This window comes from Pseudoliparis swirei, chromosome 16, assembly GCF_029220125.1.
Source record: "Pseudoliparis swirei isolate HS2019 ecotype Mariana Trench chromosome 16, NWPU_hadal_v1, whole genome shotgun sequence".
Classification (NCBI taxonomy): Eukaryota; Metazoa; Chordata; class Actinopteri; order Perciformes; family Liparidae; genus Pseudoliparis; species Pseudoliparis swirei.
In genome coordinates, this window is record NC_079403.1 from 6,672,327 (window position 1) to 6,685,535 (window position 13,209).

Consider the following 13,209-nt stretch of genomic DNA (forward strand, 5'->3'; position numbering starts at 1 on the left):
GCACGGCCCAAATGATGAATCGACCCGACCGTGGAGACGGAGAGAGAGGAGCCGGACCGTCCCTCTAATTTTCCTCTTGATTTATGGACGCGCCGGTCGGTTACGCGCCGCGCCATTAATTCTCGCGGCCGGGGAGGGTTTAGACGCACGCCGGCCGGACGGCGTTGGACCCTTTGCCGACACAATCCTGGGGCCACCGGAGAGGGACTCCATCACAGGGGGGGGGGGGAATGAAGTGTGAATATAAAGGCCGTACAGATTTTTTTTTTTAAAACTTGCTTTTGAAGGAAATATGACAGCTATCCTATTCCTCTAAAGATTATATGTCACCTTTAGCTTGCCGAAGCGTTTTAGTGTATTTTTTCTGAACAGATGAAATTATTGGCATTCTACTACAGCAGAATAAATAATTAACGACAAAGAAATGGCGTGTTTGTATCAGGGGGGTTGTTAGGCCTCTTTTAAGGGGGGCAACATGATTAAAAGTGCAACTATTAATAAGAAAAACATCATATCAGTGGATGGAATAGCGGGTAAATTAAAAATGAACCAATACAGACTTTAGAAAGGAGATCTATGAGAGCCATGGCACTAATTAGGCACATAGACAATGGCCCATTAAAGCACGAATAGGCAGGACGGGCCCATTGTTTCATGAGCACAACTCTCTCTGAAGGTAATTACACTGATGTGAAATAGACTAAAATAGCCGCAGTAACATAGCAGCCCGGATTATTAGCGAAAGCCTCTTGATTGACTCTCTTCTTTGTATTTTTTTTCCTGAAATCCAACAAAGCTTTAAAGTGTTCATTTTACACACATTGTTGAAACATGATGAGTTATCACCAGCAATGATCACAAGCTTTTTTTTCTCTTCTTCTTCTTCAAAAGTGAGGAGCATCACATCTCCACTTAAATGTGGCCCTAATTGTTTTGTTTCAGTCTATTAATCTTAAAGAGTGACACAGAAGAAAGGATTTCACCAGTGATGAATGGCGGGACATTCCAATTCCCACTTAATAGCAATTAATTTTCTGATACCCGCACAAGTTTGGCTAGTTTTAATTAGTTTGTTCTGAGGAATGGGGGGAACTTCACCCCGGATTTCCGTGAAAGCGGCGCCCGCCTGACTAAATACGTTCTCATCAAAGGGAGCGGGGTCGGGCTGTCTGACCTTTCAGAGATTCAGTGTGCGTTTAATTTCCTATTTACACTTTAAAATAACTCATTAGCATAAGTCCTCTGCACACAGTCCTGTGCCCAACACATTGAGACAAAAGCTCATTTAAATCACGTCAACGTAAAGTTGCAGGTCCCCCCCCCCCCACCCCGCTGTAGCTGAATCTATTTTTAGAGCAAGAGAGGTGCATTGTGAAGGTGCATTTTAGAGGTTCAATTCCCACTCCCCAATTTAGTCTTGTTTATAAACCTGGAGTGCAAGAAATTGGTTGATCTGTGAAAAGAATGCTTCATGGAATATATATATATATACTGTATATATATTTGTTTTAATTACCAAATGCTGATTCTTGGCATCCGCTGAAATGAACTTAACATATCTCCAAATTGAATAAACTTTATTTTTGTATTTTTTAAAAACTTTGGATAAATAAACCATTGATACATTTGTATCATCAATTTAAATATGCATCGTCACAGAGCTGAAAACAGCACATGAACAGTTACAAATGTGGAGACACGTGGTTTTCACAGAACAACGAGGACATGCGAAAACTAATCGTTAAAAAATGAACAATATGACGGTCTTTATTATTATTTCTATCCAACTTGGCAAGTTTAGTAAATAACTGTATATATATATAAACCATCATTGAGCTTACGCTCCCATGATCTGTAAATCCCACACTCACACACCCCTGACCCTGGATCAGCTGGACCTCACGTCCCCTCATGGTACGTGTAACCGTTGGTCCCGAGTCTCCGGTGTGATGGCGTGCGTGTCAAAAACAAGACTTACTCTCCATCGCCTGCAGGTACTCCATGTGCAGGGCGGTGGCGCTGCTCACGCCGGCCGTGGACGCCACGGACGGCAGCAGGTCGGTGGCGTATGGGCTGCGGTGGCCCGCCAGCAGAGCCATCTGGTGGTAGTACTCGGCCGTGGTCAGACCTGTGGGGGGGGAGAGGCTGGAGCATTAGAACCGTCGGGGTCAGCGGAGAAAGGAAAAAACAAGGAAACCAACAAGGAGGAGAGGGGGGGGGGAGTAGAGGGAGAAGATGGAGTACGGGGGGGTGGACAATAAGAAGGTGGAAAAGCAGGAGGCACAGAACAACAACAACAACCTGCGCTGGTTTACATGAGACGATTATCAGCTCAGCAGAACGGTAATGAGCGCATTAGCAACAGCATCGAGTTGAGCAAACCAGCTGCACGGCGAGCGTCACCTGAAGGGAGCGCGCCTCGCTGGGGATTACCGGATGCTGGCTCAGAGATTACAGTGAGTGTGCATTAGCGTTTGATGGATGCTCTCACGGCACAGCGTCTAACAATACAGCTCTTTAACGGCCCCTTTTCTCTTCTTCTTCTTCTTCTCGCTGTTTCTTGATCACTTTGAAGCAAGAGTGTGTGTGTGTGTGTGTGTGTGTGGGGTAAGGTACGGTGGCTCCCGACACATCATTTGCCAGAGATGCTGCGTGTGTGTCGTACACATCGGGGGTGCTGCAGTCTGCAGATACGCGAGGGGGGGGGGGAACTAAATCTGCCCCCACGAGTGTAAAGACACGGCGAAAGGATTCTGCCTCCACTTCACCTCCCCTTCTTGTTTTTCCTCCTCCAAGTTAAAGAGTGCCGTAAGTCCTTGAACCAGATCCTAAAAATAACCATCTGGTGGTGGGCTTCCTTATGCAAATATTCGAAGAAAAGAGAGAGAGAGAGAGAGAGCGGGAGAAGACTAACACTGTGGTTCTTTGGATGCGAATATGGAATCGGAGGCTCTTTTTTTTCTTCTTCTTTCCCTTCGACTGAAGGAAAGAAAGAAAGAGAAGAGTGTATGAGGAGATTTCCTCTTAAGACTGGCCTGTATGCTGAAGAAATGCACCCCTGATTGGTGGAATGAATGTAAGAAAAAGAAGGGGAAAAAAATCTAAATTAATTCGATCTGGGTATTATGTCTTCGGTGGAAAGGGGGCGGAGCTTCTTAATTGTCTCTGGTGTTCCGCCTTAGCTTTGCTTTTGCATTGGACCGTCATGCGGCCCATTCAGCACCCAACACGCAGAGAAAAAGGGGCTTTGCAGAATTCCTAAATCGGAAAAACGTTGGCATCCGAGATCGATCCTGGGGGCAAAAAGAGGGGGGGGGGTGGAGGGGGGCTGTGGGTGTGTGTGTGTGTGGGGGGGGGGGGCTGTCAGCGTGGCACTCGGGCGGCGATGCGCCTCAGGTTCTCGGTGAGCCACCGGGTGCTCCTTCAGCATTACAATAGGATCAGGGCGAACTTACCTCTGAACCCCATCTCACATACAGAAGAGAGAAGGAGCACACACACACACACACACACAATAAATACACAAAAAGAAGATGCGAAAGCAAAATGTGTGGCGGCGAGAGGGTGGCACTAAATCCCACCCACTTCCAATTAGATTCTGTTAATTAATTCATCATTATTCAAATGTGCATTTAGGTCGGGGGGGGGGGAGAAAAAAAATATAATCTTGAAGAAGGAGGCTCCCTGTGAGCGCGGTGATATACTAACAACACAAAGGCTGATGGCTTAATTAATCACTGCGTTGATTCAAGGAGTAATTAGGCGCCTCCTTCACAATGCACGGCGTCATGAGCCGAGAGGGGAGCGCGCGGGAGGTCGGAGGAACTATTTGGGGTTTGAAGCGGAGCGGAGGCCGGTGGGGTGAGAGAGAGCTGGAGTATCCACTTCCTGTTGGGAGGGCAGGAGAGCAGGAGGTGGAGTGAGACTCGTGGGCCTCACTTAGACACGGCCTTTAACAGGCCTGGAGGAGAGGAGGTGGAGTGTGTGTGCCGGTGTGGAGGACAGCGGCCCTCGCTATCTGACTCTCTGAAAGGTCAAAAGGTCACGAGGGCCCCGATAGGTCGTCAGGCCATCTCAAGACCTTTAAGGTGAATGCATATTTGCTGAATACACTTATTAATGCATTTACTTTTTACGGTCTCCGGTCATTTGATGCAGTTTGCTGTACTGGCTTGTACCGCTTTGTTTTGCTTAATCTTTTTTTATTTATTATATATATATATATATTTATATATATATATATGCTAGAATAAGATTGCAAAAAAATAGTCATTCTTGATTATTCTCTCATTTATTTATTTAGTATTAATGACTTAATGTCTACAACATTCTAAGCAAAAAATGGCAATAATAACTTAAAAGGCAAATATGTGTTTAATTAAAAAATATATGACCAAATCAGTTCCTCATATTTTAACACTAGTAATTACTAAAACCACAGCATTTAAATGTATCACCCCCCCCCCTCCCTCTATCAAGTTACTAAGTGTGAGTTTTTCTTTTTAATAGTTTTTTACAATTATTTTATCGATAATAATGATTTATTAACTGCTCCTGGCGTCCACATGAATTGATTTCCCAGTCCAAACCCATCGTGGGATCTTAGGCAACAAATGCTCCCCGTAGGACCCCCGCCCCTCACTCCCTCAACCCTGAACTTGACTCTGCCCCCCCCCCTCCTCCCCGTGAGCTCTGTAACTGTACGTGACCCTGCCGCTCACTGATGCATCCTCCAGAGGTCTCTGACGCGACTGACAGATCAAAAGGATTAGCCTCCCTCCCTCCCTCCATCCACCCCCCCACCCCCACCCCCACGGCTTCGCTCATAATACTCCCATCCGCCTCCCGCCTCGCTCAGATAGCATCTCACCAACCCCTGGGTCTTAATAGAGATGGATCTAGTTGCCTCTCCCCTGACCTCTCCTGATCTCCAACAGGAATTTAACCAACACTCCAGATTCCCGCTAAAAGCAATCAAACCTCACTGATCAATTTCAACAATCACTTCTAAGGGTCTACTGAGGCTCCGTCGCCCCCTTTTCTGCTCCGCAGGCACATGTGTGCTGAGTGTGCATCTGTGCCTGCGAGTCAGTGTGTGTGTGTGTGTGTGTGTCGTGCTTTTGTGCGTGTTTCACTTTATTCACCATCTGCGGGGCTGAGGCCCCGGGTGGCCGACAGGACGGAGATGGAGGGGCTGCTGTGGAGCGAGCGGATGTAGTCCATGTACGGGTTGATGTAAGGGTGCGGAGGGTGAAAGGGCGACTCCGCCCCCACGGAGGGGTTCCTCTGGGGCGAGATCCGGATGAGGGAGATGTCGGAGAAAGCCGGACTGCCCGCCAACCCGGGAGGCCTGCGGAGAGACACGCACAAGAAGAAACACACGGAAGGAACATGAATACGTGGTTCACTGAGGGAAATGAGTATATTTGGACATTTTAAAACGTGCAGATCTGAGTTTAAGTTTGATTGAGGCTAATCATGACGCATGAAATGGAGGCAGGTTCCCAAAAAAGTCAATGTTTCTTAAATTAACTTAGTTATGTCACTTTTTTATTAACTTTTAGTTTCTTTTAACTCGTCTTGTTCTGTGTTTTTTTGTTTGTAACTATGTTTCATATGTTGCTGCCGGTCTTGGCCAGGTTACCCTCGAAAAAGAGATTTTTTTATTTATTTGTATTTTTTTTATACTTGATATTTTATTTAGGTATTTTTACAGAAATACAACCTTCCAAAGTAAGAATGCATAATTAAAAAAATTTTTTACAATAATTTAAAAAAATTACCATGCATCTGGCCAAGAAGGGCCATAAGGAAACACACAAATAAAAATGTGAAAGCAGGAAAATAATTATAAATAAGGAAACAAAAAAACACTTCACCAACGTTGTCAGTCAATCATAAATTCGGTCCAACAAACAGATCTCAAATAAAATATATCCAAAGAGTTCTATTCACAGGGTGTTAGTTATAAACTTATATATATGGGTTGCATCTTGGTGAAACATAGTGCTTTTCTTTTTAAGAGATACTGAGCCTCAAGTCCTGAATCCTGTGAGGTTAGGGAGGGCGTGTCACTTGCCAACTTCCTTATTTTGACATATATGTTGTCCATCTAGCTGTGTACATGTCCCTTCTCAGTCTCAAAAGGAAGGTCATTCTTCCCATCTCGTGAGAGAGATGGATTCCACCTGGTTAAATAAAGGTTTTGAATACAAAATAAAAATGAAACAATGGGATTATTTGATTTGACGGAGCCGTCGTGTCACCGGCATCGCGTCGACAAAACACCCATAATCCAGTTTCCCTCTCGTTTCCCCGTCCGTGGGGTGGACCGGCAGCGGCCGGGCAAATGGAGCGTGACACTATCTCTCCGCCTCCATCTGCAAAAGGCGGGAGAGGAGAGAGCGCCGCATTCCAGCCGCTCCCCACGCCGAAAAGGCAGCTTTCACCGCCGCGTCTCAATCAGAGGGAAACGTTAGACCGGCCGGGGCAACGCTCCGCCGCTTTGCTCCCGATGGCACGTGACGGACGCGGGCCTTTTATTCTTTAAAATATAGAAAACACAAGCGGTGTCATCCGTCTTTCTCTGAGACGGGAAGGAAAAGTTGAGAAAGAATCGAGAACAACTTCTCCGGAGCCAAATTTCTGAGATTAACTAATTTCTCTCCCTTCTTATAATTGGCTGGGAGGGCAAGGGAACTTTATAATGATGGCCTTCACCACAAAGGCCTTCCCCCGGAGGATGTGGAGAAATCCACACATCAGCCAGACATTAACAGGCTCAGAGATTAGACTGAATTAGCCCCTCCACTTCTCTGCGGCGCCCCGGCGGACCAGTCTACTGTGACAAAAGACCCCGGGAGAAGGAGAAGGTTGAGCGAAGCAAGACAAAGTGTTTTTTTGTGGGGGTTTTTTGCCAAGGAGAGGTGAGGAGAAATGGGAAAGGGTGGGAAAAGACGGGAGAAAAAAAAAAGGGGGGAGAAGAAAGAGTGCGAGACCTGGCCCGGAGTTTGTCTCACAGTGACCTTGAGCAAGGCCAAGGGAGCGGAACAGCCCAATTACAACCTCCGCCCCGTCCCCTGATCCCCTACCAGCCATCCTAATGAAAGAGCTCAGGCCAGGGCAAATAATGAGCTCAGAGCAGCGGAAGCAACACACACACACACACAGACATATATGTGTTTGTGTGTGTGTGTGTGTGTGTACGTAGGCATTCACACATACAATTGGTGTCTTCTGTAATGAGCCCAAAGGGGCGACGGGGATGAGTTTTAAAGGCTTTTCACAAGTGTGTGACGAGATGCGTCTCGGTGATGCTGAAGCAGGTGTTTCGGTGGAGAAGACACTCGAAGGAGGAGACGTCTCGCGGTCGTGAAGTGTGCAAAGGTGACAGATTTAGGGTGGGGGGAGTCGCTTGAGGACGCCGCATCACCGCCGACGCTCACGCGTACTTCTTTTCTCCGTCCGTGTTTCGCCTCCTGTTCGTTGTGTTCCTGCACGTCCACCCGGCGGAAAATTCACGAGAGATGTAACCCTCCTGTTACCTTTGGGGTCAATTTGACCCCAGGATGTTTTTCACTGTGTCAAACATATAAGAAATATCAACTTTTTTATATATTTAAAGGGCTATTTAGGTAGTCAACAAACAAACATAAAGTACCTCACACTTAAACTTGGAAAACAATATTAATTCTAATAATTTTCTGGAGGTTTTAATTGCTGGGGTCAAATTGACCCCGAGGGTAAAATATGTTTGTAAATGTAAAGGTAAGAGGAGGGTTAAAAAAAAATATATACGTTTACATCCTCCACACCGGAGCATGTCCCGGTGCACAGGTGTGTTTTCATGTCGCCCACACGCCAACATTACCATGCCTCCTTTGCACAGAGCAACAACACAGCTGCTCCCTTTGATGCCACATGGCCGACCATGCATGACACACACACACACACACACACACGCACACATGTGCACATGCTGCTGAGGGAAACACACACACGAAGAAAAAAAACACGCTTGGCTGCAGAAAAATGTCAAATAAAAAACCGCCGTGTTTTATTCACATCCTGTACTTGACATTTTTATCCTCGACTCAGTCGAATACTTTTAATTGAATGGTACGGTATATGAGACAACGTGTCCCTGTGATGGCGGCATGGGACGTTTTAAATGGAGAAACAAGACCCCAGAAGGGATGGTAGAAAGATTTCATGACGCTTTTTTTATTACCCCCTCCCCCCTCCCGTCGTCTGGCCTTCCACATGGCTTTTTGAGGAGAGCCAGACACCCACTCTGGCTGCCATGACACTGATTAACCCTGCCATGCGTTGGCTGCATCTCCATACACTGACCCTGGCTAAATGCCTCCTCTTGGCTTGTTTTTCCAATTAACTTAGCGAGTAAGAGCAAGAGGCCCTGCTGGAAGAGAGAGAGAGAGAGAGAGAGAGAGAGCGCACACGTGTTGATCGATAGGAAGGAACAGTGGAACGAAAATAGTTTTTTTCAGCCTGGGAAAAAAGGAAAAAGGTGCGGAGAGAGAAGGAAACGAGGGAGGGCTGCCGAAGAGGGAGGAAGACAGTTTGAGCGGGAACAGTAGTCGAGGAGGAGGAGGGGAGCGTGTGAAGATATGAACTTTATGAATTGGGAGGGAAGGGCAGACAGAGAGGACTTAGGAGAAAAGAGAGGGAGAGAGAGATAGAGGTCTCCGGGGGAAGCGGAGCCAGGTGTGAGGGGATTTGAGTGGGACGGCGGAGAGATGGATGGTTTTTCGGGGGGGAGCGCGGCCCCGTGCTCGTGTTGAGGAAGAAGAAGAAAAAACACCAGAGCGTCCGATGCTCCGCGCTCAGCTGCTCTCTCTCCGCGGGGCCCGTGATCGTCTTAGCATCTGCCAGTGAGCATTAATCAACATGACGAAAGGAAGTAATCTGGCGGCGTGTGTGCAGGAATGTTCGCCCTGTGTGCACGCCGCCGAGTAAAGGTGTGTGTGTGTGTGTGTCAGAGAAGTGGCGTCTTAGTTACACCTGATTTAAGATTTACATCAAAGCCGTACCGCGGGCTTCTCTCCGCCTCACCAGAGGAAAGAAAAGAATAACATTTCTCCCTCACTCCTCTACTTCCTTCATAATTCCTATTAACCCCTCAGTGAAGACAAACGGGGCGCATGAAGAAATACTGAGCTGCTGACATGTGGAAGCGATTTCCCTTCACGTGGCCACGCTTCTTTTTTTTAAGCAGCCAGCGCCTCTTTAGGAGATCGCATGTTTCCACGGGGCGGTCTGTCGTCTTATTGCACCGGATGAAGACACGCTTGCCAAATGCAAAATATGGCCCCCGGAAGATTTTGAGTTTTTTATTTATTTACGGGCGGTCGAGCGTCGGCGTAAACAGGCCTTGAATCTTTGTGCGGGACGAGGTTGAATCCACACCGGCGCTTCTTTTTGGGGGCGAGAGCTTACGGCCGAAGGTCGGCGACTCGCCCTCGGACAGAAGGCATCATTGTGGTGCAGCAGGCGGACCTCGTGGTATTGACACAGCGGGGTGGGGGGGCGGAGCTTAGCGAGAGAAATATATATACTTTTATCTCGGGCATGAAATGGAATCGAAACTCGTGCTTCGCAGAAGCGAACAGGAAATTGGTGAGTCTACATCCAATAATCCAGCGACAGTGCATGTTCATAAACAGTCAGTTTTATTTTGTGTTTTTTTTCACGAAAACAGCTGCTGGAGTGGTCCGAGGCGGAGATTTGACCAAAATGAAAGAAACATCTGGAGAAGTCACGACACTGACCGCGTCCACCTTCGGGAAATACAAGCTATTAATAAATCACCAAGACGACGGAGGGCGTCAATATTTCCAACATCTTTACGAAAGGAAAGCGATAGAAATGGAAAATTAGGTTTTCATTTTAGGAAAAGAGTAGCCTAACTAGTAGTAAAAGTCATGACTTTGTCTCATGTGTTTACAACCACCAGGTAAACAGAACGTGTATATCAAATATTCGGCATCAATATTGTCACTATAGATGCTACTAAATGCTTTAAACGTTTTCTATGTTGGTAAATTACAAGAGAAACACGTTCTTTTTTTGACCTTAAAACAGTCCGCAGCAGTCTTCGTCGTTATATATCAACATTACGGTTAAAGACATACGTCAGTGTGATTTCAGGCCCTGTTCAGTCGCCATGGCAACGTTATCACAGCAGGGTGAACACAGGTGTAATTGAATAACTTAATTAAGATCCCAACACCAGCGCCCACTGGAGTCCAGCAGGGCCCGGAACTAATTAAAGTAATTAATTACACCTGTGTTTCCTCTGCAATGACACGTCAGACGATCGCTTGCCGCGCGACAGGAAAACAACTCACTCGCTGTAGAATGGGAACTGTACATTTAACGAGGCCCGTGTCGGTTGGACTCCACGTCTTTGTGGGGTTTCCCTGCTTCTCTCAGCGCATCAATTCAATTCAGTTTATTTGTATAGCCCAATTTCACAAATTACAAATTTGTCTCGGAGTGCTTTACAATCTGTACACATAGACATCCCTGCCCCAAAACCTCACATCGGACCAGGAAAAACTCCCAAATAACCCTTCAGGGGGAAAAAAAGGGAAGAAACCTGCAGGAGAGCAACAGAGGAGGATCCCTCTCCAGGATGGACAGATGCAATAGATGTAATGTGTACAGAAGGACAGATTTAGAGTTAAAATACATTCAATGAATATGACAGTGTATGAATAGTTCATAGTAGGCATATTCCACGATGGAGACCTCCACGATCCATCAGGCAGATGGCGGTGGGGAGGAGGAGTGGGCGGAGTCTCAACAGTGGGCGGAGTCTCAACAGGACAGTGGCGTAGTCATGAGCAGGAATTCCACGACCCAGACGATCCATCAGGCAGATAGGATCTATGCCGTCTCATAGGGTCCGATGACCCCATGAGACGTGAAGTCAAAAGGACTTATTCGTATTCGTATTCGTCCGTCAGCTGTAATTCTGCCCTCGCGTCTTCATTTTTCCCGTTGACTTTTATTTATCCCGTCTTTTCACTCTTGTCTGCACTCGTCTCCCTCACTAGCCTGTGCTGCTCTCTGAAAGTGACTAGTATTCACAAAAGCAAAACACAGCGGCGTTGGACAAGTCCTCCGGTGTCATGACCCGGAGTTCCTGTCTTGTGTCTTATTTTGAAGTCCTTGTGTCAGCTGTCTCCCTGTGATTGTCTGCCCTGGTCCTGATTGTTTCCTTCTGTGTGATTGCAGGCCCCGCCCTCATTGTGTCCACCTGTGTCTCGTTCCCCAGTGTCCAATCACCTGCACCTGCCTGTGTATTTAAACCCTGTTCGTATCATTCCCCAGTGTGGCTTCGTACCGTTCTGTCATGTGTCGTTGTAGCGAGAGCGAGGACCCAAATGCCGACACCACTTCCAAACCGATATTTAATTCTGAATTTACAGGTAACACAGGACGTCAAACCAAACGGTGCGAAGGACTTCAAAATAAGACACAAGACAGAAACTCCGGGTCATGACATCCGTTGCCATCGCAGCCGGGTTGCGCTATACCTCAAGGTGAATGTGTGCGTCCTTCCTGCACGACGTATGTCCCCTTATATATATATATATGTACAGGAAGAAGAGGTCGCACTAAAACACAACCGACGTAAGCGGACCCATCCGTCTCGACGCATTACCCCCTGCGGCCACCAGGGGCTGCGTGAGTGGGAACTTTATCATTTTTGGAGGGAACTGGGATCAGTCGTGTGTCAGGTCCTGTCCTCCCCGAGGCTGACGGCATCACACAGACATTCCCCCTCCAACCTCAACTCAACCTCAGCACCTCATAGAAACCCCCCACCCCCACCCCCACCCAGCCACAGCGCACACGGCTGCCACCGCTCTGAAAGCCTAAACCAGAGAGGAGGAAGAGAGGGGCTCCTGACAGCGGAAACAGAAGCACTTTAAAGCTCCCAACCCTTTCACTGAGATCAAAGGGCCACAGGAACAGAGCCAGCTGAGACCCAAGGAGAGAGGAAAGGAACCGAGACAAGGGGAGAGAGAGAAGACAGACGGACTGAGGGACAGACACAAACAGTGGAAGGCAGATATAATATATATATATATATAATCTATATATTATATATAATATATATACTATATATATATCTATATAATATATCTATATAATATATATATATATACTGGGTTTCTAACGATTCCACGGGAACGTCTTCATTAAGTTGTGCCACCGATGCTCGTTCCAATGACTTCACTTTCCACATTATGTGGACACTAACAGCTGCAGTTCTAATGAAATTTTGCCTTTGGCAAAAATGAAAAAACAAAAGGTGGGTATGATTAAAAAAAATATATATATATATGTTTATATATATATTTTTCCAACTTAAGCTGACAATTTCCACCTCCTTTTTTGAAAATAGTCCAACATGGAAACACGGTGTGATGCAGATGGCGAATAAAAGATGATTGCTATGTCGTAAAATCTTTCAGAAACAAGTTGCGGAGCCAACTTTCTTTGACCTTCAACTCTTGATTGTTAATTTTTGAATTCTGCAATATTGGCCGTGAACCAATTGCTTTTTAATAGCAGCAGCCTAAAATGACCGTGAACAAAGGTTGGCTTCCATGACGTGGTCTCCATCAGCAGCTGGCCGTGGACCTTTAAGCGTTATCACACTTTAAAGAGCAACTAAACCCCAGAGTTTTGGTTGAAGTGCCTCTACCCTGGGAATTTTAAAAAAAAGTGCCTCAAGAGCGTAAAAAGCAACAACATGTGCATAGCTGTGTGTGTGTGTGTGGGAGGGGGGGGGACACGGCCAGCCGCAATTATAGCCCTCGTTCTCTCTTTTTTCTTCTTCTGTGGACTTGAAATGAAGTCATCAGCACATCTGGTGTTATTGACTGATTATCTGGTGTCAAAAAGCTAAACTTGCATTCTCTCTACTGGCCACTAGGGGGCAACAAAACAAGAAGTCTGATTGTATAGAAGTCTATTAGAAAATGACGGCACTTATATCTTGATGTATCACCTCATTGAACATTGGAATCATGAGTTTATGGTCTCAGTCCCTATAGTTTAAAGTATTCTTCTTTACACACAATGTGCATTTAGTAAGTCCAATTTAGAGTAAAATAGACCTCGAAGCAGTGTATGCTTTAGGGCGGGGCTACCTTACGACTGACAGGTTGCTAC

The 13,209-nt window shown here is 46.4% G+C and overlaps 1 protein-coding gene across 4 annotated transcripts in view; it reads right to left on the minus strand.

Moving 5' to 3' along the window:
* Positions 1-13,209, minus strand: part of gli3 (GLI family zinc finger 3) — a 94,655-nt gene that overhangs the window by 21,446 nt on the left and 60,000 nt on the right. For all 4 annotated transcript variants that reach the window (XR_008834005.1, XM_056433552.1, XM_056433551.1 and 1 more), the window contains 2 exons: positions 5,145-5,350; positions 1,979-2,128 (listed from right to left, as the gene is read on the minus strand). Coding sequence is in view for 3 of the 4 variants with exons in the window: in XM_056433552.1 (XP_056289527.1) it covers positions 1,979-2,128; positions 5,145-5,350 (356 nt within the window). In the remaining variant the exon portion in view is untranslated. The remainder of the gene's footprint in view (positions 1-1,978; positions 2,129-5,144; positions 5,351-13,209) is intronic.